This window comes from Cydia strobilella, chromosome 13 (genome assembly GCF_947568885.1).
Source record: "Cydia strobilella chromosome 13, ilCydStro3.1, whole genome shotgun sequence".
Taxonomy (NCBI): Eukaryota; Metazoa; Arthropoda; class Insecta; order Lepidoptera; family Tortricidae; genus Cydia; species Cydia strobilella.
The window spans coordinates 6,801,103-6,828,586 of record NC_086053.1 but is presented as its reverse complement, the minus strand read 5'-3'; the positions used below and the strand labels follow the sequence as shown (position 1 = coordinate 6,828,586).

Here is a 27,484-nt window from a genome sequence, read left to right as displayed (position 1 = left end):
TTATGTCGGAGGCCAAGTCTCATTTTGGGTCGCTGAGCCAACGGAGTAAGTAAATAAGTATATATATAAATTTTTATTTTTAATTATGCGTCGATAGATGGCAGTAATTTACTGTGACTACAAAATTTACTATGACAATACCCCTCTATTCTATATATTCTCTTTGGTATATTTAATAGTAAGTACTTCACGGCTCTCAAGATAAAGCAACTATCCTAATTTTTGCATGCAATTTCAATGCAGACATAAAACATTTTAGTTGGTGAATCACAACTAAATAGAATGCCTTTATAAGATAATTTTACCACACAACTACTGTTTAATCTGATATTGGCTACCACAAAAAGGAAACTATCAAAACAAGAATAAATCCTTGGATCTTAAGCACCGGAACTAAACGTCTGCAGCACAATAGAGGTTTGGCCGTAACCTGAGCGCGGGCGCACCGTATCTATTCACAAAACATTTTGTATTCGAATCGCGCATCCTTATAACTTATAAGAACCCGACCTTGAGATCCGCAACAATCGTGTGTAATCGGAGGTCAGCCTTAAAATGGTTCGACTATAGTACAGTGGTTGATAAGCTATGAATGAAGGGCAGCTATCTGTCTCGCATTTCTGACATTCGATGCGCGCAACGCGTCCGAAACGTCCGGTGTATTCACAATTTAATTGCGAGTTGGTTGATTTAACTTACAAGGCACAAAAGCTCTTTGAATTAGCAATTCAGTTTGTGGTGATCTCGTAGGTTCGGTTTTATAAATAATCTTGAGACAAAAATCGCAAAACAATGCTGAGGCTAAAGGGGCCCAGTCAGTGGGCCCCTTGAGAATCTATTTAAACCGCATTTTATGGACATTCGATATAAATTTAATTAAAGCTGCGAGCCGATTATATCTAAGAAAACATTAAAGCATGTAAGAAATGATCGGTTTTAAATACAAAGTTGTACTTTCAGCAAATGTTCGATCGAGTACAAGCAAAAGCGCAAAAATTGTTCGTAATTCAATACTTTCATAAGTACATTGACACACAATTGAATTGATTTCCGTTTCCTCGCAGATACGCGCCACGCCCAATGCGAATCCAAAATGCACTCACCCGAGTACTTCGTACAATATTAAATTGCAATACAGCGACTTAAGTCTACAGTAAGAAGAATTATTTTTGAATGACCAAAGTTATTTCGTGATTCTCATAGATAACAGTTCATTGTGCATCGGATCCGATTCTTCCTTAAAATGTGTGGAATTGCTCAATTGACGAAATTTCAATAAAGACTTACTGAAGCAAAATAAGTTAAGTTCATAATATATTACGTTCCCGACCAGGCGGCAGTTTATAAGTGTGAGTAAAACGTCAACAACCTCATAACTTCATACTCATCGGTACCCATAAACCATCAAGAAACAAGAGCTTGTTTTCAAAATATGACACCTAAAAACAGTATAAAAAAGACACCAAAAAACTGAACTACTTCAAACATCAATAAAATCGACATTTTATTGCATCCGTGCTCAACGTTTCTGTGACGCTGCAGTTTGTACCCGTAATTTATGAACGAACTGTTCGTTTTTTGACACTTAAATTTCACACTCGACTTGTCAGAAACAAGTGGCCCATCGTCACAGGACGATACATTATTATCCTTAACCAAATGTGCGAGCGTACTTACCTTGTCATCACTGTAATGAAACTTACCTCCCATGCATATCTTGTATCCAGAGGTTCCGATTCCGTCGTCCACTTGCCAATGAAAGGTCCGTACTTCGTCCCGCTTGGAATATTAACTCTCGCAAATACTCCGCCATTCTTTATCACCAGTTCTATCGGTAAATTCAACTCATTGTCGACACTGTCATAATTTTTAGCTCCTTTCTCTTTATCTCTCGAGTATTTGGAGTCGTACCTCGGTAGTTCCAAATTACCCGGTACATATCCACGTCCATATTCTGAGAAGTTTGGTGATAGATAGGTGTCTGATAGGCGACAGTCGAGCATGCTATAATAGTCTTTAACATCTACGCCGGGAGGCATAGTTTCCTGTTTGATATGAACTAAGGTGGGCGGAGATTCGGATGTCGCAGAGTCAGTCGGACTCGGCGGTGGGCTGCCCGACTCCTGGCTGTCGCCTGCTGTTGACAAAATAAACAACATTTTATTACACCGCGTTATCAGTTGTCAACCATCAGAACCTATCATGTAGCCGACACAATGACGTGAGTCCTCGTTATGAAGCGCATAAAATGCTCACAACACTGCTTTCAAGAGATTAAAGGCTTTTGCAGAATATTTTGACCAATTTGTTTGCGTAGCACGTTACCACTAAAGCTTTCAAATTATCATTCGAGAATCAATTCGAAAAGATAGACTAGATCTGAGATATTACAAATAGGAATTCACAAATAATTCATATAGCTAGTACGTGTATAAACATTGCAAATGTTATAAGCACTTGCTTATTTTTTAAACCAAGACAGATAAAAAATATTGAAGACGTGCAAGATGGTGATCTCATTATGCGCATTTCCGCTTTCGACAAAGAGTTTCCGCTCGTCTTCTGTATCTCGGAGTATCCCTCCGAGATGCAAGTCCTCCATACTTATATTTTAGCGGCATAGCAACAGCCAAGTGCGAGTTGAACAGTTGGGTCCATAAACATCTGCGCTTTACCTTGTCAATATGCCATCACTGAATAAAATTGAGTTTAGTTTGGAATTTTTTGGTGCTAGTTTTGTAACTTATGACATATTGTATTAAACTAACTATATTTACAGAGGAAAAGTTAGTAAAATGTAACTTATCATGCAAAATCATATTTTTAGTGGTAAAACCAACCAAACCACCGGTAATCATATTTTTATCCGAAAAACATAAAATTACAAGCTATCCCTGTTTTCCTTATAACTGTTGAATTTTAATAAGTTTAGTCACGTTATAAAAACAAAAAAAAACAATAATAACAAAAAGAACAAATATGAATTGATAATTGACGGAAACCTAACATCCGTACGCGTGTCATCAATAAAACACATCCCCTTTGCAAATAGCTGAAAGAGACACTCTATAAATCATTAGAACCCCCTATTACTACTAATATACTTGTTAGAACAACCCCTATCTCGTCCATTTGTCTTCCTTAGCACGTGGCGGTGAAAAAACTAGAATTATACGCTCGATAAAGGCGTAATACAATGCGATTACAGACGCAATGATAACTGCTTAGCATCACAAAGGTGCATCCTACAATGCCCAGGATGTGTGAACGCGTCTTAAAGAATCCCTTTATTTGGACTCGTTTGGCGAGCTTACAACACCTGTCTGATGTAGGAAGTAAGCTTTATCAGTCATAATCAGGTATTAAAAGTTAACTAGTATTTATCAATTTTTTTACAAAGTCGCGCTAGTTTTTTAAGCTTTGGACTATGAGTATTCGGATTTAGACGACCTGATGACGATAAACAGTCAATTTCCAAACGCCTTAGTAATTATCTAAACATACATACCATTACAGTGCATCATGTCGTGCGGAACTTAATACTTAAAGTAGCGCTTGACATATGCTCAGCATGCTAAGGGGTCAGTTTGCTAAATAGTAGCTCTAGATATAATAATTACAAAGCCAGATATCAATTATAAATAGTTAAGCACTGACTAAACACTGTTTCGGGATGTCACGTGTAAAAGATGACTGACGTTAGACCGGGCCGTGTCCGGGCCGGAGCTTCCGTCGCTTACTTTTCTATGACATGACAGGTGATCACGTGATGCCGTCCATAGAAAACGAAGCGCCGGAAGCTCCGGCCCGGACACGGCCCGGTCTAACGTGAGTCATCCTTAAAGCAAAAATGAGTGGCTTACTGCATACAACTATATCACAAATAATTCACGACAGTATAGCGACTGTCACAGTAAAAATTCGCCATGTGCATGTGCTCTTAGGATTCAAATTAACCGTGGCGAGGCCCGCTCATGGCTGCGTGAGTGGACAATGCAGACGAGTCGCCGTTAAAGTCTCCGGTTTCCGCAGAAACTGCCCAGATTCAAAATAAGAACATCCATGCACTGCGGATGGAGTGGAGTGGCAAATATACTTATATAAATATTAAATATATTAAAACAGGTACTCGCGTTCTTAAGTCGAAAAATAACCCGGATATATTTGCCGTATTATTTATACGCACTTCATTTAAAATGCATTTAAATGAGTAACCTAGCCGTAGGTATACCAATTATCTAGTACAAATGTAATGTACGTACTTACCTAGGTGCTTAGTTATTGTGATGTTAAATCGAAAAGTTGACAGGTGAGTAATCTGAGAGTTGAAATATACATTTTTAGTGTAAGTATAACTATGTAGGTGGTCTGCTCATGCCCAATTTGCGCTGTAATTTTAAGCAGAAATATCGGGTACGCTGGTCACCTAAAGGTGTAATGTCTCTCTATCACTCTTCCATATAAGTGTGACAGAGACATTAGAGTTTCGTTCGCTACGGCACAAACGATTGGCATCTTGGCTAGACCTTCAGCTAAACTCTAATACCAATTAGTAAGTTTAACTAAAAACATCCTACTCCATATCACACAGGCGTTGTGGCTGAAATAGATACATAACACACGTTATTAATTTGTAAGGTTTGCATTTATATAGTTTAAATTAATATTAATATTACGTATCTACCAACTAAAACTGTATACTGCATGGGTACTATATACTATCTGTACGATTAGTCGAATACACAATTTTTAGCAGAAAAAAAAAAAAAACAAAGTAAAAGAAGGGAATTTTGGTGAATATAATAATTCACATTTGAATATTATCACTAGACTTATATCGACCGGCGGGGTATGGACCGTGATTACCTTATGTTTTGTGTTGTGATATGTTTGAATATTATGTTTTACAATATCCGTATATATTCTAAAATGTTTCAGAAAACAATAAAGTGAATGATAATCGTTGAATAAATCTGTAATGTACCTACCTAAAGTTTAAGGGAAAAATAGACCATTAAACTAAACTAATAGGTAAGTATTTAAATAATTAATTATTTGTTCAGTGAGGTGAGCATCAAAAGTAGCGATTAAAAAAATGCGCAAATGTGTTTGTCAGTGGCACCCTGTACTAGTTTTACAAATAGACATAGGTGGCCCCCAAATTCGTTGTTAAAAAAAGTTAAGAATATTTTTATATCTTAACGTCTTTTAAAAACACTTATTAAAAAATAAAACTACAATCGTTCATCTTTAAAATATTCCCTGTGGCTTTGATGCACCAACGCAAACATTTATTAAAATGATCAACACTAGTAATGAGTATGTAGGTACAGAAAAAATCTTTTTCAACGTATTTTTGAGCCAATCTGTATTATAGATGGCGTTCAAAATATATATTTTGCCATACTAAATTGTTTTATATAAAGCTACCAAAGTATGCTATGCCAAGGAATGCTGCTACCCAAGATGCCAATCCAGAACTCCATACAATTGAATTTCAGTAACTTTCAAACAGTTATATCAACGTTACTTACAAAAGTACACGTGTAAATTATTTCATGTTTTAAAAAATAATATATATTAAAATCATTAAAATTATGAGTTTCAAAGATGTTGTCACATCCGTGTCTGCGGACCCCCGGGCATGCTAATTTGGCGAGTTCGTCACACAGACTGACAATAAGGGTTTACTGTCACTCGCCGTCCACGACTCAGCTTATGCTGTATCGTAAAACGCTCGCCAGCCAACCTCGGCAATTAAACAAACCGCCAAAACTCCTTACGGTTACAGCACTAAAGATGCAAATGGCTTGTCAAGTCAGTTATAGAGTGGAAGATAAAGCTTTAAGCAGGCGTGCAAAGTGCATGCCTCATCGGACATACGTGGAGTGACTAAATAGATGGATTCAAAGGCGAGACAATAGGTCGGGTTAGCGTTCGAGGAAAGTCGCACTTTCTACCGCAACCAAGATTTCTAAAGGACAGGAAACTGTTAAATTATTCAATGAAGAAACGTACTGGATAACTGACACACCTACTGATACTTAGTTCTAGGTAGGTATAGGACAAAACCCAGCGATCGATCAGTCGATAGAGTCGATTCAACATTTAAAGATAGCCCCCATTTTGTAAAAAAATACGTTCGTTATAAGTATCTAATAAAAACAATCCAAAATTTTGAAGAATTATCACACATTCTAATATGTTATAATTAAGCCTCTTTATTTCCTTAATAATAATTTGATTTACAATTATATTGTGATTTAAGTGAATAAATAAATAACATAAATAATAATAACATTTTTATCAAGGACCTCTTTATAAAGGCCTCCTCCATTTTTCTCCACATAGATCTGTCACTCGCTTTATCTGTCCAATTTTTTCCAGCTGCTTTTAAAATCTCATCGAGCCATCTCTCCGCAGGTCTGCCTCTGGGTCTCTTGCCTGCAGGTCCCTTCCATGAAATTATATTTTTGGCCCACCTATCCTCGTTCATACGGGCAATATGACCGGCCCACTTCCATTTTAATATTTTGCTGTGCTCTAGAGCATCAATCAACTTAGTTGTTTTTCTTATGTCTGTGCTTCTCTTTCTGTGTCTCAATTTTAGATTCAGAATGCTCCGTTCCATGGCTCTTTGGGTTGTTAATATTTTGTTTCTGGTTTGTTTGTTGAAAATCCAAGTTTGGGATGCATAGGTAAGTGAAGGTAAGGTGCAGGAATCTAATATCTTTTTCTTTAATTTAATAGAAGTATTTGACTTTTGGAGTGGCGAGCCTTGGGGAGGCCTATGTCCAGCAGTGGACGTCTATCGGCTGACATGATGATGATGATGATGATTTGACTTTAGAATTTCTTTAAAGCTCCAAAATTAACACCTAATAAAATGTGACTCTATCTTCTATAGAATGTCTATCTCCTTTCGAATTTTGAAAACTAACTGAATGGCTCCTGGAGAAATGTTTCTACAAAGTACATGAATTTTTAAATTGTAATAAAGTCTGACACTTATTTATTTTGAATTTTGTGTAATAATCTTTTTTTGTGTATTTTCTTACACAATCTTTTTTGCATTTTTATTGTTAATATGACTAATTGAATTGTGTATATTTTATTATTGTTCGTTAATGTTAAGTTATACAAACATCTTGTAGTCCATATTTATATATTTCTACGCCAGTGTTGGCAGAATATGCTGTTCTATACCAAAAAAACAACGACACCAACAATTGTATAATACATACAATATTCTATGAAATAAATTTATGAATTATTATAGTATAGGCGATGGATATGTTTAAACACAAAAAAACGGAGTTGTTAGTCCGACGCGTCGGAACGCTGACTGTCACATTTTCATTATTTTACCGATTGAGATTAGTGTGGATACCTAGTACCTATTGTATACTAATTCATTTTGACGTAGCTATAAGTATTACTAATGGACCTTCTTTAAGTATGTATATACCAATATTAATTATCATAGATAATTAAATTTCGGAACTAAATAAAACTATTCGCCTGCCAATAAATAGTATCCACATGTAGATGATTAAATACTTGACGTATTTCACAAGTCTTGCAAAAGAAAATGGATACTATAAATTTGAAAAAACATATTTTTTGACCTAAAAAAAAATAGGTATACGCAATTATTTACTAACAACCCTTCAAAAACATCCCTAAACGTCCGTTATCGATTTCGCACTTCCATACAACAAACTAACAATAGCCTCTCGCAAATATTGTAGAACTGTCGGCGCCCGCCAAAAGCTAGCACCTCTGAAACCACACCAACCAAACAGCCAAATAAATATCATAATACCGAAACCCAATTTAAAAACCGGCCAAGTGCAAGTCGGACTCGCGCACGAAGGGTTCCGTACCTACCATAACGCAAAAAACGGCAAAAAAATCACGTTTGTTGTATGGGAGCCCCACTTAAATAATAATGATTTTATTCTGTTTTTAGTATTAGTTATTATAGCGGCAACAGAAATACATTATCTGTGAAAATTTCAACAGTCTACATATCACGGTTCATGAGATACAGCATGGTGAGTTGGTGACAGACAGACGGACGGACAGCGGAGTCTTAGTAATAGGGTCCCGTTTTTACCCTTTGGATACGGAACCCTAAAAAACGTGAGCGACAAGCCGTTTTCGCACGCACTTGACAGAACCACAGATAACACTTGAGATAGCAAAAAAAACATAGATTTTCGTAGATTAGGGTTATTTAGTTTTGCTTAAGTTCGGTAAAGCTGCATATTTTATTTATAAAATTAATTATGAGTGTGTTCATTGTTAAGTTATTAAACCTACAATACCAGAAATTTATTTAGTATGTACATAGTACTAGTAACTATTTTGAGCGGCTCCGTCGTCTCGTATTTTTATTGAACAAATATTATAAAAGGTTTATATCTAAGTCTAACTTTGGAATAGAAAATTATTTCAGGAATTTTTAGTTATAAACATAATAAAATTAAATAAAAAGGTTAAAAAAAATAAGGCAAAGAAGTGTTAGTGACCCAGCATTGTTAGGGTCAAGCGTTTTCTTTTATAAGTAAGTATGTTTGATTGCCACCGACGTGGTATAAAAAAAATGTAGAAAAAATAAGTATAATAAGCTTTTATATGTCAATAGATACCTACTTAGTAATTTTGTCAGAATTGAAATATGAAACTAAATTAATTTGCAAACAGTAACTGTAGAGGTTTATTTTTATATTTGCAGAACCGTTATTCTTCTAAATACTTTTTATTCCACTTAATATTTTTAATTCTAATAAGAAATATCTGTTATGCATTTATATTGGGTACTGGACAGCAATATCAAAATATTTGGGATGCATTATTTAGGTCGCATTACCTCTTTAACTATATAAATTAACTTTATACACATGCCTTACTGACTGTGCAGTGTGTATGCCGATAAACTTTAATAACATAAACAGCTTAATTAGGTAACAAAAGTTACATTTGATGATAATATTATTGGCGTGGTTAAATATTAAATAACTCACCAGACATTTTCATTTTACACAGCCACTGTTAACATTCGTGTTGCTCAGCTTTCATCATAGTCCAAATGAACCCTTTCACTTTTTCAGGAACGCTTCAATAACGGCTTTAGGTATAATTAAAATAAAGTTAATTTAATGTCCAATACATATGCGGTTTTAAACTCGAAAACGAAAACTACATATATTAAAATTTGATATGAAAATTGAATTAGTCATTTATTAGAAAATTATTTAATTAAAACTAAAACAAATAATTGTTATTTTTCAATCAAGTCCACAGGTCCTCAATGTTTACCAGCGCACTTTATGAACTGTATAAATCCCGTTGCAGAAGCAAAAGTAGGTACACGTGAGAATATTTCCAAATTTAAAATCGTTTAGCTAGGGATGTGCGCGTGTTCGGATACTGGACGCGGTGACAGCCGACATGTGCGGCCGGTACGGCGAGTGGTACAAGAGTAACGCCGTAACGCGAGAGGAAGCGAGAGCCAGCTTATCCCTAGAATCCCGAATCACATACCCTCTCCCGGGCCGCCCCGCGCCCCTACCCCTCTGTGTCTTTGTGTTACACCCCTCTCTTTCACGCAAGCATTTCAATGTCTAATGCAAGGTTGCCGACTGAAAATGTTCTTTTCAATAGATAATGCTTAGCGAAGTGTCTCATTCAAACATACCTAGTATTTGGACGATTGAAAAGGTTTAAAATAAATAATATACTTTAACGTTTTAACACGTTTACAAGCCGTTTAAATATAAAATATTGAACTATTATAGGACTATCTTACACAAAAATACTTAGTCCCACAGTAAGCTCATATAAGATTTGTGTTTTCATTTATGCTAAAGCGTTTCCGTGTCCACTTTTTACAAAGCAAATTTCTCAGAACCCATTGTTCAGGGTTACTACGTCCAAGTAGAAATCGTCAATCATTTTATTTGTTATTGTTAGGTAATACTTTATTGACTTATTCCAATGTCATCGATTCTTGAACAGTAAACTTGTTGAGTTGTCGATTGCAAAAACAATGAGCAAAGTTCGGATCGACTTTCAAGTTGAGTCGAAACTGCCAGTTATAGCAACACTATTACACAGTACTTTACAACTGGTCTTTAAACAAACACCCTCAGCTTCTCAAAAGCACTAGATTACTAGAATAAAACTACTGTATTAGTAAAAGTCTCGACTAAGACTAACCCTAGACATGCTATTATAATATTAGCCTTGATTTTAACCTGTCAAGTTAAACTGGCCGGTAAATCGAAACATTATGTAGATTAGGAAAAGTGAATATCTAATCGATCTTATCGTTTTATATTAAATCGGCCGTAGCATGCTATTATATATATTAGCAGATTCATGTCTTTAAGCCGTAAGTACCTACAATAAATAAACATAAAAATAGGTGCGTATGTGAGTATGTATATTGTTTTTAATATTCAATACGAAGAAAATAAATAAGAATAAACTTAATTGTCATAAATGTACTCGAAGATTTATACGTAGATATACGTCTATGACGTTACACTTTCAGTCTATTTTCGCACTGCATCTTTCCAGTCTGAAAATAGCTTCTACGAGGCAAGTGAGAGAGGAGATAACAAGATAACGTTCAAGATCTGTGCGAGCGCGTGCGATTGGTCGCCGCCGGCGCTGGGCGTGGCTTTGCAGCAGATTTACCAATTGGATGTTCCCTGTTGTCTGCCTCTTTGTCTGTCAACAGATTCTGTAGTGATGTGGAAGGTGCTTCGGGACCCGTGATCGACTTCAATTGTTTTCAGGTAGTTAAGTATGAATGAACTTCCTAAGTAATTAATTAGCGTTGTTGATTAGAGCAATTGGAACAATATTACCAGGTAGAGAGGTGAACACAACTATGGTTTAGATTAGTAAACACTAATAAAAAATACTATTTTTATTGCTCTTAAGGTTCAAATAAAATAAAAATATCTATTCTTGTGGTTGAAATTTTCCATTTTCACAGCCTATGATTTATAGCTATCCACGTTATATGTAATGGAAACCTGATAACTCGCAAATTATTAATTAAGACTAGCCATCGATAATCAAATTCAATTCGAGTTTTAATCAAGTGACAAACGTGAAGGTGCGGACTAGAATCGATTCGCGATAGACGAAACGTGAGATAATTGATTTTCAAATTCCGTCATAATCGGTTTTACGCGTTTCCTTTGACGAGTCCCTTTGACGTGAATTTCTTACTGAAGGACTAATAAATCTATTTTAAAACAATGTTTTGTATACATAGATGAATGTAATATTAAAAGTGTTTAAGCTGTATTTACAGATGAATGACAACTGTAATAGTTAAACTTTTAATATCATAATACACTACCGCTCATAACTATTTAGGCACTCGTAATTTATTCCATATAATTGTATACAAAATCGATTTTCAGAATTATACCGCTAAGTCGTAGTCGGGTAACAGTTTTTTGTGGAGTTTACTTTTTTAAATTAACAGACATATCGAGCTTCAAAATGATGTGCAGATGATTCGTGTACTTTGTCTATTTACCAAATGAGAAGCGTAAACAAATCCATAAATAGTTTTCCAGTACAAAATCGGTTATATTTTGTATGAACTAGTACATAAGGGTTTTTTAAATCGTTGCATAAAGTAAACTCGAAATTTTAAAGGATGTGTTTGGCAACAATTTGAGGCTCAATATATTTACCTAAATAAAAATTCAATCCAACATGTAAGAGAGTCATTTGCCTGCGATCGAACAGTATGATTTTGAAAATAATTTTTGTATACAATTGTATGGTGAAAATTGCGGGTGCCTAAATACTTTTGAGCGGTAGTGCATATGCAAAAATAATGAAAATACATATATACACACATATATTTATACATAGAAAATAAGGATAGTTTATCCAGAAAATGAAGTAGTTAAAGGTATATACCTATATATATACCAACATTTTAAAAAGTTACTATAATATATCTATAATTAATTAATAAACTACTAAGTTAAATAAAATATTTTATTCTAAAAGACCTCCGCAAACTGTACCGGGTGAAAAGGTGCCCATTACACTTGCCGCGTTATCACGTTGGATAGCGATGGCCAGCCCTTGCACCAGGTACGAACTCGCGCAAGCATCAGAGGTCCTCTCCCTCATCCTATGTCCCACTTTCCTTATGAAAGCTATACTTATACATATATATTTATATTCTGACAGGGTGCCAATGTTTTTGCTGTTTCTAAGCTATTCATGAAACAAATGTCACCTAACGTGTTTGTGTCTGTCTCAGTTTTGTGCAGATTGTGCAAGCCTCGAAAACGAGATGAAAACTTTCATCATTAGCGGTTATCCCGCTATTTATTTATTTATTTATTTCATTATCACAGGTTATAAAAATGTTTTCTATTTTGTACTAAGTATATTTACGACTATGACGTTCAATTTAATCATAATATGAAAATTATACGCAGCCCGCTTTTGCGAAACATGAATGACAGTGACAGTACTCCAAGTTTGAAGAAGAATGCTAATAGAGACACCAATAGGGTATTTGTCTGTTTACTAGTCAAATCATTGTCTTGTTTTTTCGAACTATCAAAACGATTTGCTACTGTGTAATTTATATGAAACACTAGCATGTGACGTCACGATCAAATTACCTACTCTTTATAGTTTTATACGGGTTTTAAAATGTAAATGTGTCTAAAAATAACTGCTGTCTTCGTTTCTCTATTAATCTTCTGGTGCTTCATTTCATGCATGGTGTAAAATAATTTATTTGAAATACAGTCAAATACGTAAAAGTTGCGTGAGTTTAACCGTATTAATCTTATTTTAATGTCAACATTCATAGTACTCACTCGTTGGTCGGTTTTTTACTAGCTAACTTGGACATCAAATTATGATTTTTATCACAAAAAAAAATGTATTGATCCCTTCAGTGATTTTCCTGTTTACTATTTCTCCCTGCTATTAGAAACTCTACTTAACAGTAGTTTATATTTATTTTGTAACTATTTTTAGGGTTCCGTATCTCAAAGGGGAAAAACGGAACCCTTATAGGATCACTCGTGCGTCTGTCTGTCTGTCCGTCTGTCACAGCCTATTTTCTCCGAAACGACTGGATCAATTAAGTTGAAATTTGGCAGACGTATGTAAGTCTGTGACCCAAAGACGGACATATAACGTAAACAAATGAATTTTAAACATGGAAGCCACTTTTGGGGGGTAAATGAGAGAATTAAAAAATAAAGTTTTTTAAAATATATCGTGTTATATATCAAATGAAAGAGCTCATTGTGCGAATCTTAAATATATTTTTTTTATAATTTTAAAATAAACAGTTTAGAAGTTATTCAAGAAAATAGGCAAAAAATGACCATTCCCCCCTTTATCTCCGAAACTACTGGGTCAAAACTTTTGAAAAAAAATACACAAAATAGATCTTTACCTATATATTACTGGAAAACCTATTAGAAATGTGCAGTCAAGCGTGAGTCGGACTTAATTACTTATTTTTGATCCGACCCCTACGGGTTTTTTAAAGACATTTCACATAAAAAATACGTTGTTTAAATTGTGTAATGTACGGAACCCTTGGAACGCGAGTCCGACTCGCACTTGGCCGGTTTTTCTGGTAAGTATGTGCGTTGCTTTATGAACATTCTTATTTATGTAGATTAGGTATATTTAAATAAAATAACATACATAAATCATTTTCTAATCATGTTCACCTATTTGTTTCTCAATCGACCGTTAAGGCCAGCAAATTTTCATGTAAGAAATGATTGCAGATTCTTGTTATTGAAATATACAAATTAAATATAAAATTATTATTTGTAACTTGTTGTAATAAATACTATATGAAATAAGCAATTTTTATCTCAATTATGATGCATGCGTGTTACTTTAAATACATGACAACATGAAAGCACCTTTTAAAACTTTTTTTTATGTAATATAAAAACGGATTTTTTATTGATTTAATGAGTGCGTATGTATTCTGACAAAACGACTTTAGGAAACTGGTGTGTTTTCTTAAATCGCCATTCGTGACAGAATTTTTGAAAGGTACGAGAATATTACAGAACTTTGATCGTTATTAAGTTAAGACAAATCTAAAGCAAAAGCCTGACATCGGAATGATGACATAGGTATTATGAAGAATTAAAATTACATTTTATAATATTGTTATGGCTAGGTATAACTAGCCATATTGACATCTTTTTCGTGAACATGCTAATATTGACATCGTATATTTATTTCCCAACATTTATTTGACTTTGTGATGAATTTTTATCTGTATTGACATTTGTATATAATAAGTGACGATCATAATATAAATTCGTATAGATTAAGTTAAAATAATTTATAATGTAATTTAATATTATGAAATAAATAAATCTAAATCTAAATCTAAATCTAAATCTATTGCGAGCCTATTGTGTCCCACTGCTAGGCAAAGGCTTCCCCTCTCCCCAAAGTACATATGTAGTACCTAACTACCTACTAGTCCACAACAACGTAAACGTAATGGGTACATGTTCTCGCAATATTTATCTACCTAGATTTACGTAATACTGTTAAATTAGAATTTACAAAGAGTGTCGTGTCGTAGTAACCAGCAACGCCATAATAAAATGTTTATAACGGGCATACATCATCCTTTATGAGGTAGCAGACAGCTGGATTTGCATTCACCAAGGCTACGCTGCATACGCTGCTTTCAGCATTATACTCGTGCTGAAAAATATCGTCTCTAAGCCTTTATCACTATTAACTCTTTAAACGAGAAATTATTTTGGCCTTTTATAACATTTTGGAAGCAATCATATAATATGAGGCTATATTATGAATTAAATCACAACACTTTTATAAATGTAAACTGGCCCCATTAGTTGTACTTCTCTTATTGTTCGAGTGTTTGGGCACCTGTTTAAACTATTTAAATTATTACGTTTGTGTCTTGCTTTAATTACGAATTGTTCATCAGAAACTATTATGAGCGCTGGTAGCCTAGCGGTAAGAACATGCGACTTTCAATCCGGAGGTCGCAGGTTCAAACCCCGGCTCGTACCAATGAGTGCTTTTCGGTGAAGGAAAACATCGCGAGGAAACCGGACTAATCCTAATAAAGCCTAGTTTCCTAGAAACTTCTATACAATTTAAAAGGATAACATTTTATTAACACAGGTGTGCTGATGTACACTGACCACCAGGAAACATTAAAAGCGACCTTGACAGGTACGACACCGATCCATAACGACCTACTTGTGTCCAACTGTTTCGGCAGCGCAGAATAGGTCACAGAATCTATAAGACTAAAAGTAGTTTTTCGTTGGAAACTTGGATGCGGGCCAGCTTCCAAAGTATGGTCGATGGCGCTAAATCATTCAGAACGAGAAACGAGCGTCACCGCGGGTTGGCGTGATCGCCGGAACGTGTTCGGTGGCTAGACAAAAAATAGCTTTCCACTGATATTGGTATGGGAAGACTGATTTAGTGGTATGGCCAACTAGTTAATATTATGTAAGTAAGTAGGTAGCTAAGTGGCCTCGAACCGTTTTACTAGATTATTCTGCATTCGCTAACTAGGTAGGTATATACTTACTTAGTCAAGTCATGGGTCCCATCATATGAGAGCAGACGCTTTTAAACTTTTTTAGAAAAAAATATTCCTATTTTTATTTTGCCTCGCTGTAAGTAGATTTTGAAAATTAATTTACGCATTAAAAATATATAAAATAAGAATACTGCAGGATAAAAGCTTCATCGTTAAAAAGGAAAATAATAGTATATATTTAACTATAATAGGTACCTAAAATTATTCAAAACTGATTGACATGAATGAGGTAATTTTTTACAGAGCTGGTAAAAACTGCAATTTTATTACTGTCGCAATATTCGTAAATGGACGGACGACGTAACTTATGTTGACCGAATTTGGCCATTAAAGATTAATTAGGTTTATTCATAACTAAGTGGGACACTAATGGTCAATACTGTCCGCCAACCTACGGTCTAAATGTTTTTCCTCGAACTGACTCCACTCACATTCAATTAAGTAAATTTTATTTATAGACATTTTGCACTGCAAGTTAAATAAATGTAAGGCAAGGCAGGATAAAAAAATCGATAACTATGCTTCGGTTAAATAATTAGATAGATATACTTATAACCAGTAAATAGGCTCCCAGATACATGAATAGTTTCTGATTGTACATGTACATACACCACTGCCCACTCAGTTTAATCACTATATTTGAATGAATGAGATTGATTGAAGTATTACCTACGAAAAACCATAGATGATGGTGTGGTGGAAAGGAGATGACGGAACGACTTGGATGCATGGATTGGATAAACGGAATAGAGGGAAAATACAAACCACGGGGTCGAGTGGCAGAAACGATGGGAGGATTTACCCAGCAGTGGGACACTTCATTAGGATAATTAAGAAAAAAACTGTAAATACTTTATCATTTTGTATGTTTGTAGATGCAGTATCTGCCTATTTCTTATACTTATAATACCCTTCTTACGGACCAAGTATAGTGGAATACCGTTAGGCATGTATCTATGTACAAACCCGCGGAGTACCTAGCAGGGGTGTATATGCACTCCCTAATCCTTGAAAATAACGTTCGCTAATGTCGTGTAGAGCCAAAAGTGACCACGTACGTGAGCCGGCGAGGCAGCGACAGGTTTATTTGTGCCCCCATCGCTCCCTTTGTCGAGAATTTGCGATGTTCCCCCCTCTACGGAGGCTGAATGCTAAGCAAAGAGGGCCGCCGGTGTTTGTATCAGAGGTGACCAAAAGAATTAGCAAAATCCCCTGTCAACGTCAGACGTTTGTCCGAGTTCTTTGGAGGTTTACTGCGGAAATGCAAGCCCAAACGAAATCGTCCTCTGTATATTTAAAAAAAAAAACTATTAAAAAAATGCAGTGAATGTTTCCTAAACTGAAATTGGTTACAATTGTCAATAAGGAATCATAAACAACGATTAAGTAGGTATAATCAGCACAGTTGCATCCAGGTTTACTTCTTCTTTGTGTAAAGGGATAAAACTTCTTAAAACTACGAAATTTTTCTTATTTTGACTGTAAACATTTACGCCTAACTTAATGTTAGAAACTATACTTTACTTATTCTTACTTGCTCTCTATCATTGAAGTATGTGATAATCGCTGAAGGGTTTTATCCTCATGTCTAAATTAACAATTTCAAATCTTTTCCAACACGTCTTTTCTATTCAACCTATTTCAGGGTCATTTTCTTTAGCACTTTAAGGACATTGTGATCTCAATCAGATTGATAAACTACTGTCCATTGCATTTGAAAGGATAAACGATTGAAACTTTAAAATGTCTCCCCTTCACCGCTGTGAAAGCTTTTGTTGATATCGAGATACAATCTTCGAAGCTTGGATTTTTATATATGAGGCTAGAATTGTTAAACTATTTTACACTGACTTTAACATTTTCCTATAAACCTTCATTACCTTCAACTTTTGCTAATTAATTTCACAAACAAACGATGGGTCAGGAGATATTAAGGGAAAATTTAAGTTTATATTAAAAATATACTCCAAGTGCTTTGAGTCAAATAAGGACTGGCAAGCTATTTTACAGTAATATTATTTTGTTATTATCTTCGGTTACCGCGATAGTTATTCATAGTTTTTATTTTGTTATTAATTTTAACTAACGAGATATAAAAAAAATTGTAATGAGACCGATCATCCTTGTGTTTAATTTAAGGCAAAACAATATATAGGTACCTAAAGAGCCTGGCCCCATTACCTTCTTGGCCTCTAAATTCAAACAGTAGGTAGCAAAAAGAATGATTTTAAAATGTCGAATTGAAATCGGTTGCGACAAAGGGGCGAGCCATTTCAATTTTGAGCTCGAGTTCTAAATCGAAAAGCGAGATAGCCACTCGGTAAGCGCCTCCTGGGGCGCGTCTATCGAATTTATGGACGCAATAAAACGTATTAGAAAGTACTTACTGCTGGAAGTATACGTCGTCCGATCGCCGTGGTCATATGTTTGGTTATGGGCACACGTGATGGAGGTACTTTGTAAGCAAAAAGGAAAATAATTCAAATATCAAAATATATTTGATTAGTTATTATTTTTCCATTGTAAATTAGAAACTGTTTTGAAGTTGTAAAAAAAATCTAAAAGTGCAAATTTACACGGATATTCGTCGGCACAGACCTTACATTGATTGAAGTTTCGTACTCGTAGCCTAGTCAAATTCAATAATTAAGAACGTGGCGTGTGTAAGCCTGTCCAGTTAAGGAACCTAATAAGCATCTGATGCCTTTTACAAAAGACTTCAGGGCAAACGGAAGCACTTATTAAAGTCTAGAAATGATGGAGAGCCTCGTCGCATGCGCGCGTGCGGCGTCACCGGTCAAACTTTCAGTTTAGTTTCTAATCAAGAGGTTGATCAATCTAGGCATCTGTTACCATTAATTAGAGTGGCTAAGTACTCGGTTTAGTGCGTTATTTGGGTCTGTTAATATGACAAGTTAGTACTAAATTTTATAGTACGCCGTGGTTTTAGGTGGGGTCTCGTCTCGGTAAAATTTCTTATTATCGTTTTTATATTATTTGTTGCAAAACAAAAGTCAAGGTGGCCGAGGATATCGGCAAGTTCTCAATGAAATTTTCTGTCTATCAGACTATGTTCTTAATCGTGGAATGATATGACAGTCACTAGTTTAATTTCCGACCTAGTGATATTGCTTGATTCAATTTCAAAGAAAATGGGATGACAGGAAATGGAATAGATAAAGTACCTCAAACGACTTTATTTTCTAAACTTATCAATAGAAATCAATGTATTTTGGGTTTGAACTTACTGGTGTCTCATTTCATTTAAATCTTGGTTTCGATCAGATTACGGTAAAAGTCTAAAAACCAAATAAAAACCGACAAACTTATCAAGCTCATGGATTCGACCCGCGGAGTCGATGAATACTTCCAAGCTTTTAAAAATGTTTTCGGCAGTTTTGGACCATATTTCTGATCACATAACCATATTAAATATAGGTACTTACTACTAACAAATGAAAACTAAGAATCAATAAGTATGTAAATTGTAAGGGATAAATAAAGCTTAAAATAAAATAAAATATAACCATATTAAAAGGGACAATTAGAACTCTTGGTTTGATATAAACGCCTATAGTTAATTAAATAAAAAACACAACTACTTAATTCAGAAATCCATTGACGTTTTAACCTTTTGGACGCCAATGACCGATATATCGGCACCGCAGGTCCAACGCCAAAGACCGATTAATCCGTCACATACCACAGAGCAACCATAGACCTTCGTGCATGTGCATAAAATTTCAGTTTTGATATTTCGGTGACGTGCGTCCGAGTGACAGCTTTTGTGTTTGACACGGCGTCGAAAAGCTATTTAGCAAATTTAATTAATCTGTACTTACCAGTTTCAACCGCTATCATTTGTTTCTACCTTGTAACTACCAAATAAGTAAGGTAATTTTCTTTTAGAGGTGACCGTAATTAGCCTTTTAAAGAAACATCATTCCCAAAGAGATTCTGTACACTTTTTAGGAATATTACTAGTGTAATTACACATTTGACAGTTTGTTTTTGTTTTATCATCTGAACCTCATGTGATCGAATAAAAACAGCCGATATATAAAATGATTTCGGCAGTATCAAAGCTATTGATATTATTTTATACTTATTGTCGGCGTGTCGTGTGGTCATCAGAGGTCACGTTTTATCGGAATTTAATATAAGAAACAGGGGTCATGGGTCTGCTATCAATTATCAATTTCCCAGAGCTTCCGAACCGTTTGGATTCCAACTAATCTGGCTGATAAGACAATTTATGTCACCGGATGAGTCCGAATGATATTTAATAGCTTTCTATAGATGTTATTGGGACATAAGCTTTTATCAAACGCGTTAACAGATAATAAAAGCGCAGACCTAGATCATTTTAACGTTATTTTTATTATGTAATTTATGCCAATGGATATTTTGTTCTACATTATGCTAATTTTTTTTTCTACCCCAGCACTGTTTGCCACGGCGTAGTTTTCTTAGGATCCTAATAGCAGTGTTCTTAGGAAGATTCATACAATATTATCTATGCAACTGTGGTTTTGTGTTTAATTCTGACTTCTAGGCTAAGATGAACAAACAATTATTTACTTTGATTTTATTTATAATGAAATAAAACTATAAAAACGGATTATATCCACCACCGACCCGTTGACCGCGAACGCTGTAAAGGGTTCGAAACGTCAGGATGTATTATAAATTCAATATACGCTATATAATCCGTTTTCATAGTTTTATTTCATAAGTAACTATCGCGGTAACCGAATACAATATTATTTATTTAAAATATTACCGCTGTCTTAGAAAAAATATTACTGCGTGCAACGGTACATATTTAATTAGGCCTTAAAATTTAAGGGCCGAAGTTACAAAACAAAACGATCGATTTTTGTAACATCGGCTCATGAATTTTAAGAACCCTTGTTGAACAAAATACTACAAAAGATATGTCTATTCAAAAGAACGTGCACATCATTTGCAATCTAAATATATTTTTAAAGAATTTCGGTAGCAGCGCTTGTAATTTTACCAAGAGTTTTATGTTCCAGAGTCTCAATCTGGGATATAAAAGTTTATGTTCCACCTACCTATTCAAACCTATCCTACCACATATTTCAAACACCAAAATTTCGCAAATTATACACCGTTATTCAACGATACAACGACCTATCGTGTTTCGTCAAAAAACATGTCATTGTTATACAAATGTATCTGTTGTTGCGAGCTCGTAATTGCTGTGCCACTCTGTAATTTGGCGCCTACTTTTGTACGTCGCGTATTTTCTTGTTAAAGGGGCCGTTTGTGCGAATATTCGCCTGTGGACTTTTGACGTTTTTGTCGCCAATATAAGACGATATAGGGGACTACTGAATACCGATGAAAATAGGGTTTATCAGAATGGAAAGTGGAGATACTAAATACCTTTACGCTTAGAACTAAAGCGTATCAACGTTAGTGAAAAAAATATCTAATTCATTTTTGATCCCGATTTTAAAAAGTGTGCAACAAGTAGACTAAGTAATTTGGAAGAATTTTTATAATTCAAGATATGTATTTTACTTACGGTGTAAGTTTTTACAAGCGTGTATTGAATTCGCAATCCAGATTCCTTAGCGATTTATAAGCAATAACATTATATCGTGTAGGTATTATTAAATTGCAATATATTGTTGATTATAATTTGCGTCAGTGAGAAATCGGAATTAAAACCTGTTTTCTAAGAGATCAATTTCTATACGCTTTACAAGATTGTGCCAAAACAAAATAGCTCTTGTTTCTTAGAGTCGCAAATTCTATATTCCCTTTCGATTCAAAACGATAGATTAACCGTTTGTAGGAATGATAATGAAAACGTCAGCTAGGCGAGAGGCACCCGACAGCGTTTTGCTACTTATTTCAAAGAACATTACATCCCAACTGTGAGCTTTGCACTTGTATAACTTGACTTTATGATCGGTAAAAACGAGTAAAATCAGATATCACATTTATATTGGTTCGTCGAGGCAACGCGCTCGGTAAGAGCTTTGAATAAATCCCTGTCGGAGTGGCGTCAAAGGGTTTCCGTCAAGGCGCGAATTAAAGCGACCAGCGGGAGGCTACAGAGGTGACTGCGACGATTGAGTGAACCGGTTCTATCTGGATTGTGGGGATGTTGCTGAGCTACCCTTCCTGTGTACTTACACATCATTAGGGTTCCTCAAAATAACTATTTTGTTGAATGAAAATATGGGGATTTATTAATAAAAACAAATTAGTTCACCGAATTTAAACTGTTGTGAGACATACTAACATTAAACATAACATACATTACCAGCGATAACATTAACAGCGAGCGACGCGGCGCGCGGCAGCGGCAGTACGCAATACACGGTCGTCGTGAACGCTGCTCGCACTATTAGTGCTTGAGAAAGGAGACCTAGGCTATCCGAAACATGTCGCGCGAGTGACTAAAACAAGTGAGTCTAAACCGTAAAATGATTTAAATTAGTTCACGTTTGTCAACAATTTACAAAGACGGATTTTAGTCAAGTCATATAGTATATTGCTGTGGATAAGTCATTTGTCAAGACGCAATAAGTACTTATGTAGTTAAAAAACACGAAGAATAGGAATCCTAAGCTGATTAATAATATGAAGAAGCATTATACATAATGGTCATCGGTTGCCTAACAGACAAATGTGTTATGCACTCACATAGGTATTTATCTAAACTAAGCTATGTTACGTGCAATTAATTATTATATTCATATAATGATATTCCATAATTGTTGGAAACGTAGAACGACCTTCCATGCAAAAGGTTGTTTAGTTTCTCACATGTTTCTATCATAGTAAGTTACTCTTAGTAACGCTTTCAATTAGTTTAGGCAATGCCGTCACCACCCGCCAAAACCTACCGAGTTCGGGAATTCAAGATACAAATAAGTAGGTACGAGTCTCTTTGTGGTTCATAACGAATAGAAATCCCCAACTTTATCAGTTTTGAAGTGTTAGCTAAGGTGTTTACAGCTGTCGAGTAATTAAACAATGCAAATGAACGTGTGTTAGTGGCGTACCGTTTTGGTAAGGTTATGGATTGGTCATGTAATTATCCGGATTGCCGTACGCAGGTACTTCATCCTGTGTCAAATTTCTGTTACCTATTATGCACGTTGACCAAAGAATTGGTATGTGCATTTTGATGAATGTCAGTCCAGTCATAGTTTAAACAGATATCCAATAAGGGTTCTCAATTCGGCTGTGATGTATTACAAATTGTAAGACAATTTTTAAAATTATTTAATAATTGTCTTACAATTAATTATTAGTCTTAAAAATAGCAGCAATTTTGTAATAAATAGTAGTAGTAGTAGTAGTAGTAATTTTGGAGGATGCACTAACTTTTTGATCTGCATGAATAAAAAATACTATACATACTATACTATATATAGAGCGTTTCAAGTATCTCTCTTCTATCAGATGTTCTCAGACTCATATTCTTGCTTCTCCCTCATCTACTTCTAAATTTTATAATAGCTCTTTTACCTTCCGGGCTGTTCGGCTGTGGAATGCTTTACCAGTAGAATTAAGATTAGCTAAATCTCTCCCCATATTCAAAAATCAGCTAAAACTATACTTTCTATCTCTGCCTTAAGTTGCCATTTTATATATTGTATATATGCTTGTATAAATATATATTATATATATATATATATTGTATTGTATATTTATTTGTGTGTTAGGTTTCGTTTTAATACTTATATGTATAAGTAGTAATTGTAGTATGTGTGTTTGTGTTTAATAGTCTCCATATTTAGCTCTTTGCACTACCTGTTGACTTTTGTATGAGTTCTACATTTCCTGCTACCCAAAGGTTGTCTGGAAGAGATCGCTTTTTAGCGATAAGACCGCCTGTTGTTACCTGGTTCTATTTTTTCTTTAAATATTTCTTTGTAGTTTTACATGTATGTAAAATGTATAATTTTGGTGCAATAAAGAATATTTACTTACTTACTTACTTACTTAATACTATATTTTTGCATCTTATATATTGACATAATTATTTTTGCTTTAACAATTGAATTTCAATAATCCAACACGAATTAAGAGCGAAAAAATGTCAAATATGCTTTCATTATTTCATTTTCACCCCCATAAATCGAACTAAGAAGTAACATCAAAATCCGTCTATAGGTCTGTACCGATCAAATAATTACCTTCCCGATAAAATATTGGCACCCTCCCTCGCTATCGCGCTCTCGCGAGCCACAACTGTCGATGTCACCTTAATTTACGACCTTCAATTATAAATTTTACATCTTCTACCGTCTACAATTTGCTAAACTAATTTCAACCTTAGCATATTATATTTAACGCCTATTACTCACCGCCTAAAGAAAAGAATAATTGAAATTACAAGACTCGTGAGCTTCGGGGAATAGAAATAATTTCAAAATAATAACCAAACTTCGAGAAGATGTTCGATTAACGAAATGAAATTCGCAAATTTAAAGAAATTAGGTTATTTTAAGTAACATACAACTTTTCTCCTCTAACTTTATAGGTCTTCGATAGTAGTATAAAGGTCTGCTGACCATTAATCCTAATTATTGACGTAAACACTGGTTTTACTAAGGGCCGGTACACAGTGTTGGCCGAACGTTAATTGCAATTAACCATTAACCAGCACAAATTGAACCGTAAACCGTAACCGTTTAATTTGTACTGGTTAATGGTTAATTGCATTAACGTTTCGGCCAACACTGCCGGTACAAACGGACTGCAACCAGACTGCAATTTGTATGGGATATATTGCAGTCGGGTTGCAGTCCGTCTGTATCGGCCCTAAAAAAAAGTTTTGTCACTCGTGCAGTTTTTATTTTAGAATTATCATTCGAAACGTACTTTTTATCTTAGGTTGTTAATTAGTACTATGAAAAGATAAATATTCAGTAAAACGTATATGATAACGATTTTAATGGCGGACACTAATGTGGTTTCCGTAATTAATATTTGTTACGGCACACGGGACTGATAAACATGATTACGACTATGTTAGTGCTGCTCTTAACTTATGTTTTTAGGGTTCCGTACAGAAATCAGAAATAAATTCAACATCACAAATCAGTATAAATATGTCTGAGCAAAACGCCTAAGTACTTTCTTTTAGCAACAATAGGTAATATTGCAAAACCTAACCTATGCTCAGCCTCATAAAGCATATGAATACATAACAGAGAATTTCTTGAAATTAAAACATAGATAACAAGCTACAGCTACGAACCTAATTTATTCCATCTTTGCCGTTACACCTAAGTGATTTCAATTTTACGAGGTATCCATTAGGTATCTAACAAAGCTAATGTACCAAAAGTAGGTATCACAAATCAATATCAATTCTAAATAGCACCATGGCAATATACAGCTGGATGTCTGTCGTCTCGAGTTTCCTCTTGACCTCTGACACAAGATAGTACATTATGCTCATTAACACCGCGTTAACGATACGTAATGAGAACACCAGTCAGGATACCAAGGCTAATTTAATTAAACCCACCTCCTCTACATACCTCCCTCCAATACACATGACTAGGCTGTTTGTATTTTTAAATCTAATACCTATTACCAAAAAAAACATAATATTTAGAATCAAAAATCACAAAAGCATTACCGTACTCAGATCCACACCTCCATACTATTAAGCTTCTGTTTTTAGTACATTTATTAATTATAAAGTACATATTTGCATGCTTAGATCTCTTTTGTTTCCACAATATGTACCTATGTGTACTTGCCGCGATTCCAACCATGGACTACGAGTATTGTAGGCGGCGTACTAACTACTAAACCGGTTAATAAAATGTACTGGGGGCCTAGCTAAGATGACAATCGTTGATGCCAATCAAAACTTAAGTGTATGGGAATAATCACGTGACTTCGTTGCATCTGTCATCCCGATACATTTTTCTTTTCTTTTTGCATTTGTGTATACGAATGTTATTTTAGATAGGCGCCTTGAAACATTACTACTTAACTATATCGAGTACCTACTATATTAAGTTAAACTTTGTCTAATTTTATTTACAACAATGCTGTGCGCACAGACAGTCTAGACCCTTAATTTAAACACAAAGATATGATTAAGCTGCCAACGACCGCGATTTTTATTTTATAAAAATCATTTGACGAGGGTCGCCATTAATTTCGGCGACAATGTGATAAATAATAAGAGAGGTGTAATGCGGGGGCGACATCCCTCTAAAATGTCACATTGATGGGCTGCTTCTGAAGTTTTGACGGGTCACATCCTAATTTCCTTTCTGGGAGCATTGTGCGCGGTTGCCAATTTTCAATAAGAGAGAGCGTTGTGAGAATATTGCAATTTCAACTTCTTTGTGGTCCATAAAAGCTCATTCAGTATACAGTTCCATGACAGTTCTGTTCTGTTCCATGAAGTTAACGTATTTAATGTTCATATGTGGGTAGGTAATAATAACTTACAAGAGGTATTAAGCTCCGATGGAAATCTTTATAATAATCCATTCTCAAATCTCAGCGACGCTATCTGTCCGACTGACTAAATCCAGTTTAACAGTAAGAAATTATAATTAAAATGTTAACAGTAAGAAATTATAATTAAAACTTTTTTGGTTATTTTATTGTCTTGGTTTTATTTATTCTTTAATTTACATCATAACTTGGAAGTCGCCAGCATCTTGCTAATATGAGACCAAATCGTGACACTTTCTTTTTCTAATTTGTATAATATCTTTATAACTTACTCTTTGTGTTTACGAATAAATTATTTCTTGCACTTCTTACTCTTAATTGCTTCTTACTCTTAGGCAATTGCCTAAATGTAAAATACAGGATCGCCCCGATATCACCTTCATTTTGAGGTAAAACTTTTTTTTATAATTGTTAGTGATTTCCACCTCACTACTTTAGGTAGTCTAATAGTAGTCCTTTGTGCGAGCGATAAGAAAAATTGGTCTCATGTAAACAATGGTTTTTCACACAGGGTTTTTTTTTTATATATATTTAACTTCATTTTTTTGCTACAGCTTTTTTAGTAATATGCTGAGTCTGCTATTGTTATTCACAGTATTTCATTGTAGTCTTCATCATATAATTATTTGTATAAAATAAGTAATAAAATATGCAATTTACAAACTAACCTATAACTTAGGTACCTACAACCAATTACTACAGAGCCTCGGTAGAAACAGAAAGTGTTCCCAGTACCTATTCCTATTGGTACAAAAATCGTACTAGTAGTAGTGGAAATGAGCCGACAACAACACAGTACCTACATGTTTAAGTTAATGAAGACTGCTCGAGTATATAAATGCCGTATGCGTATGCAATCATCACGTGTACTGTTAATTAGCGATGTCAGGCGTATGCAGTGTGCAACATTACCTACTTCACACGACCGACATCAAAGGGCGTCGCGAGCACGCGCTGCACCCAACAACATTATCACTACGGCGGCTTAAGTACATTTTATATGATATAAATATAAATAGAATAATATAGGATAACTGGACTTATATCGACCGGGATAAGGACCGTGATTATGATTACCTTTTGAAAACAAAACAAAACGTGAGTCTAGTGAAACAAGCCGTGAATCAATCAAAAGTTCAAAACTGTTAATGTAGGGTAACATATAATTTGACGCAATGCGAGTTTACTTCCTAAGTAAGACCTTGCGTACAAATTTTTACGAATGTACGTATGTACTTTTATTGAGTAACTAAGGGTATATTATTGAGTAAAATTCAAAATGAATGTTTTTCGGTCTGAGGAGGTCAATTACCAAATTTTAAATCACTAGAATAAAGTCAGTCTTACAAACAGAGTTATGTC

At 34.8% G+C, this 27,484-nt stretch overlaps 1 protein-coding gene across 4 annotated transcripts in view; it reads right to left on the bottom strand.

The window, feature by feature from the left end:
- LOC134746636 (histone-lysine N-methyltransferase MECOM-like) overlaps positions 1–27,484 on the bottom strand; it is a 134,791-nt gene that overhangs the window by 36,800 nt on the left and 70,507 nt on the right. For 3 of the 4 annotated variants that reach the window (XM_063681086.1, XM_063681087.1, XM_063681089.1), the window contains one exon: positions 1,704–2,137. In XM_063681086.1, coding sequence (XP_063537156.1) covers positions 1,704–2,137 — 434 coding nt within the window. Of the gene's footprint in view, positions 1–1,703; positions 2,138–9,029; positions 9,184–27,484 lie in introns of those variants that run through there. The other variant, XM_063681088.1, reaches the window with a different exon arrangement.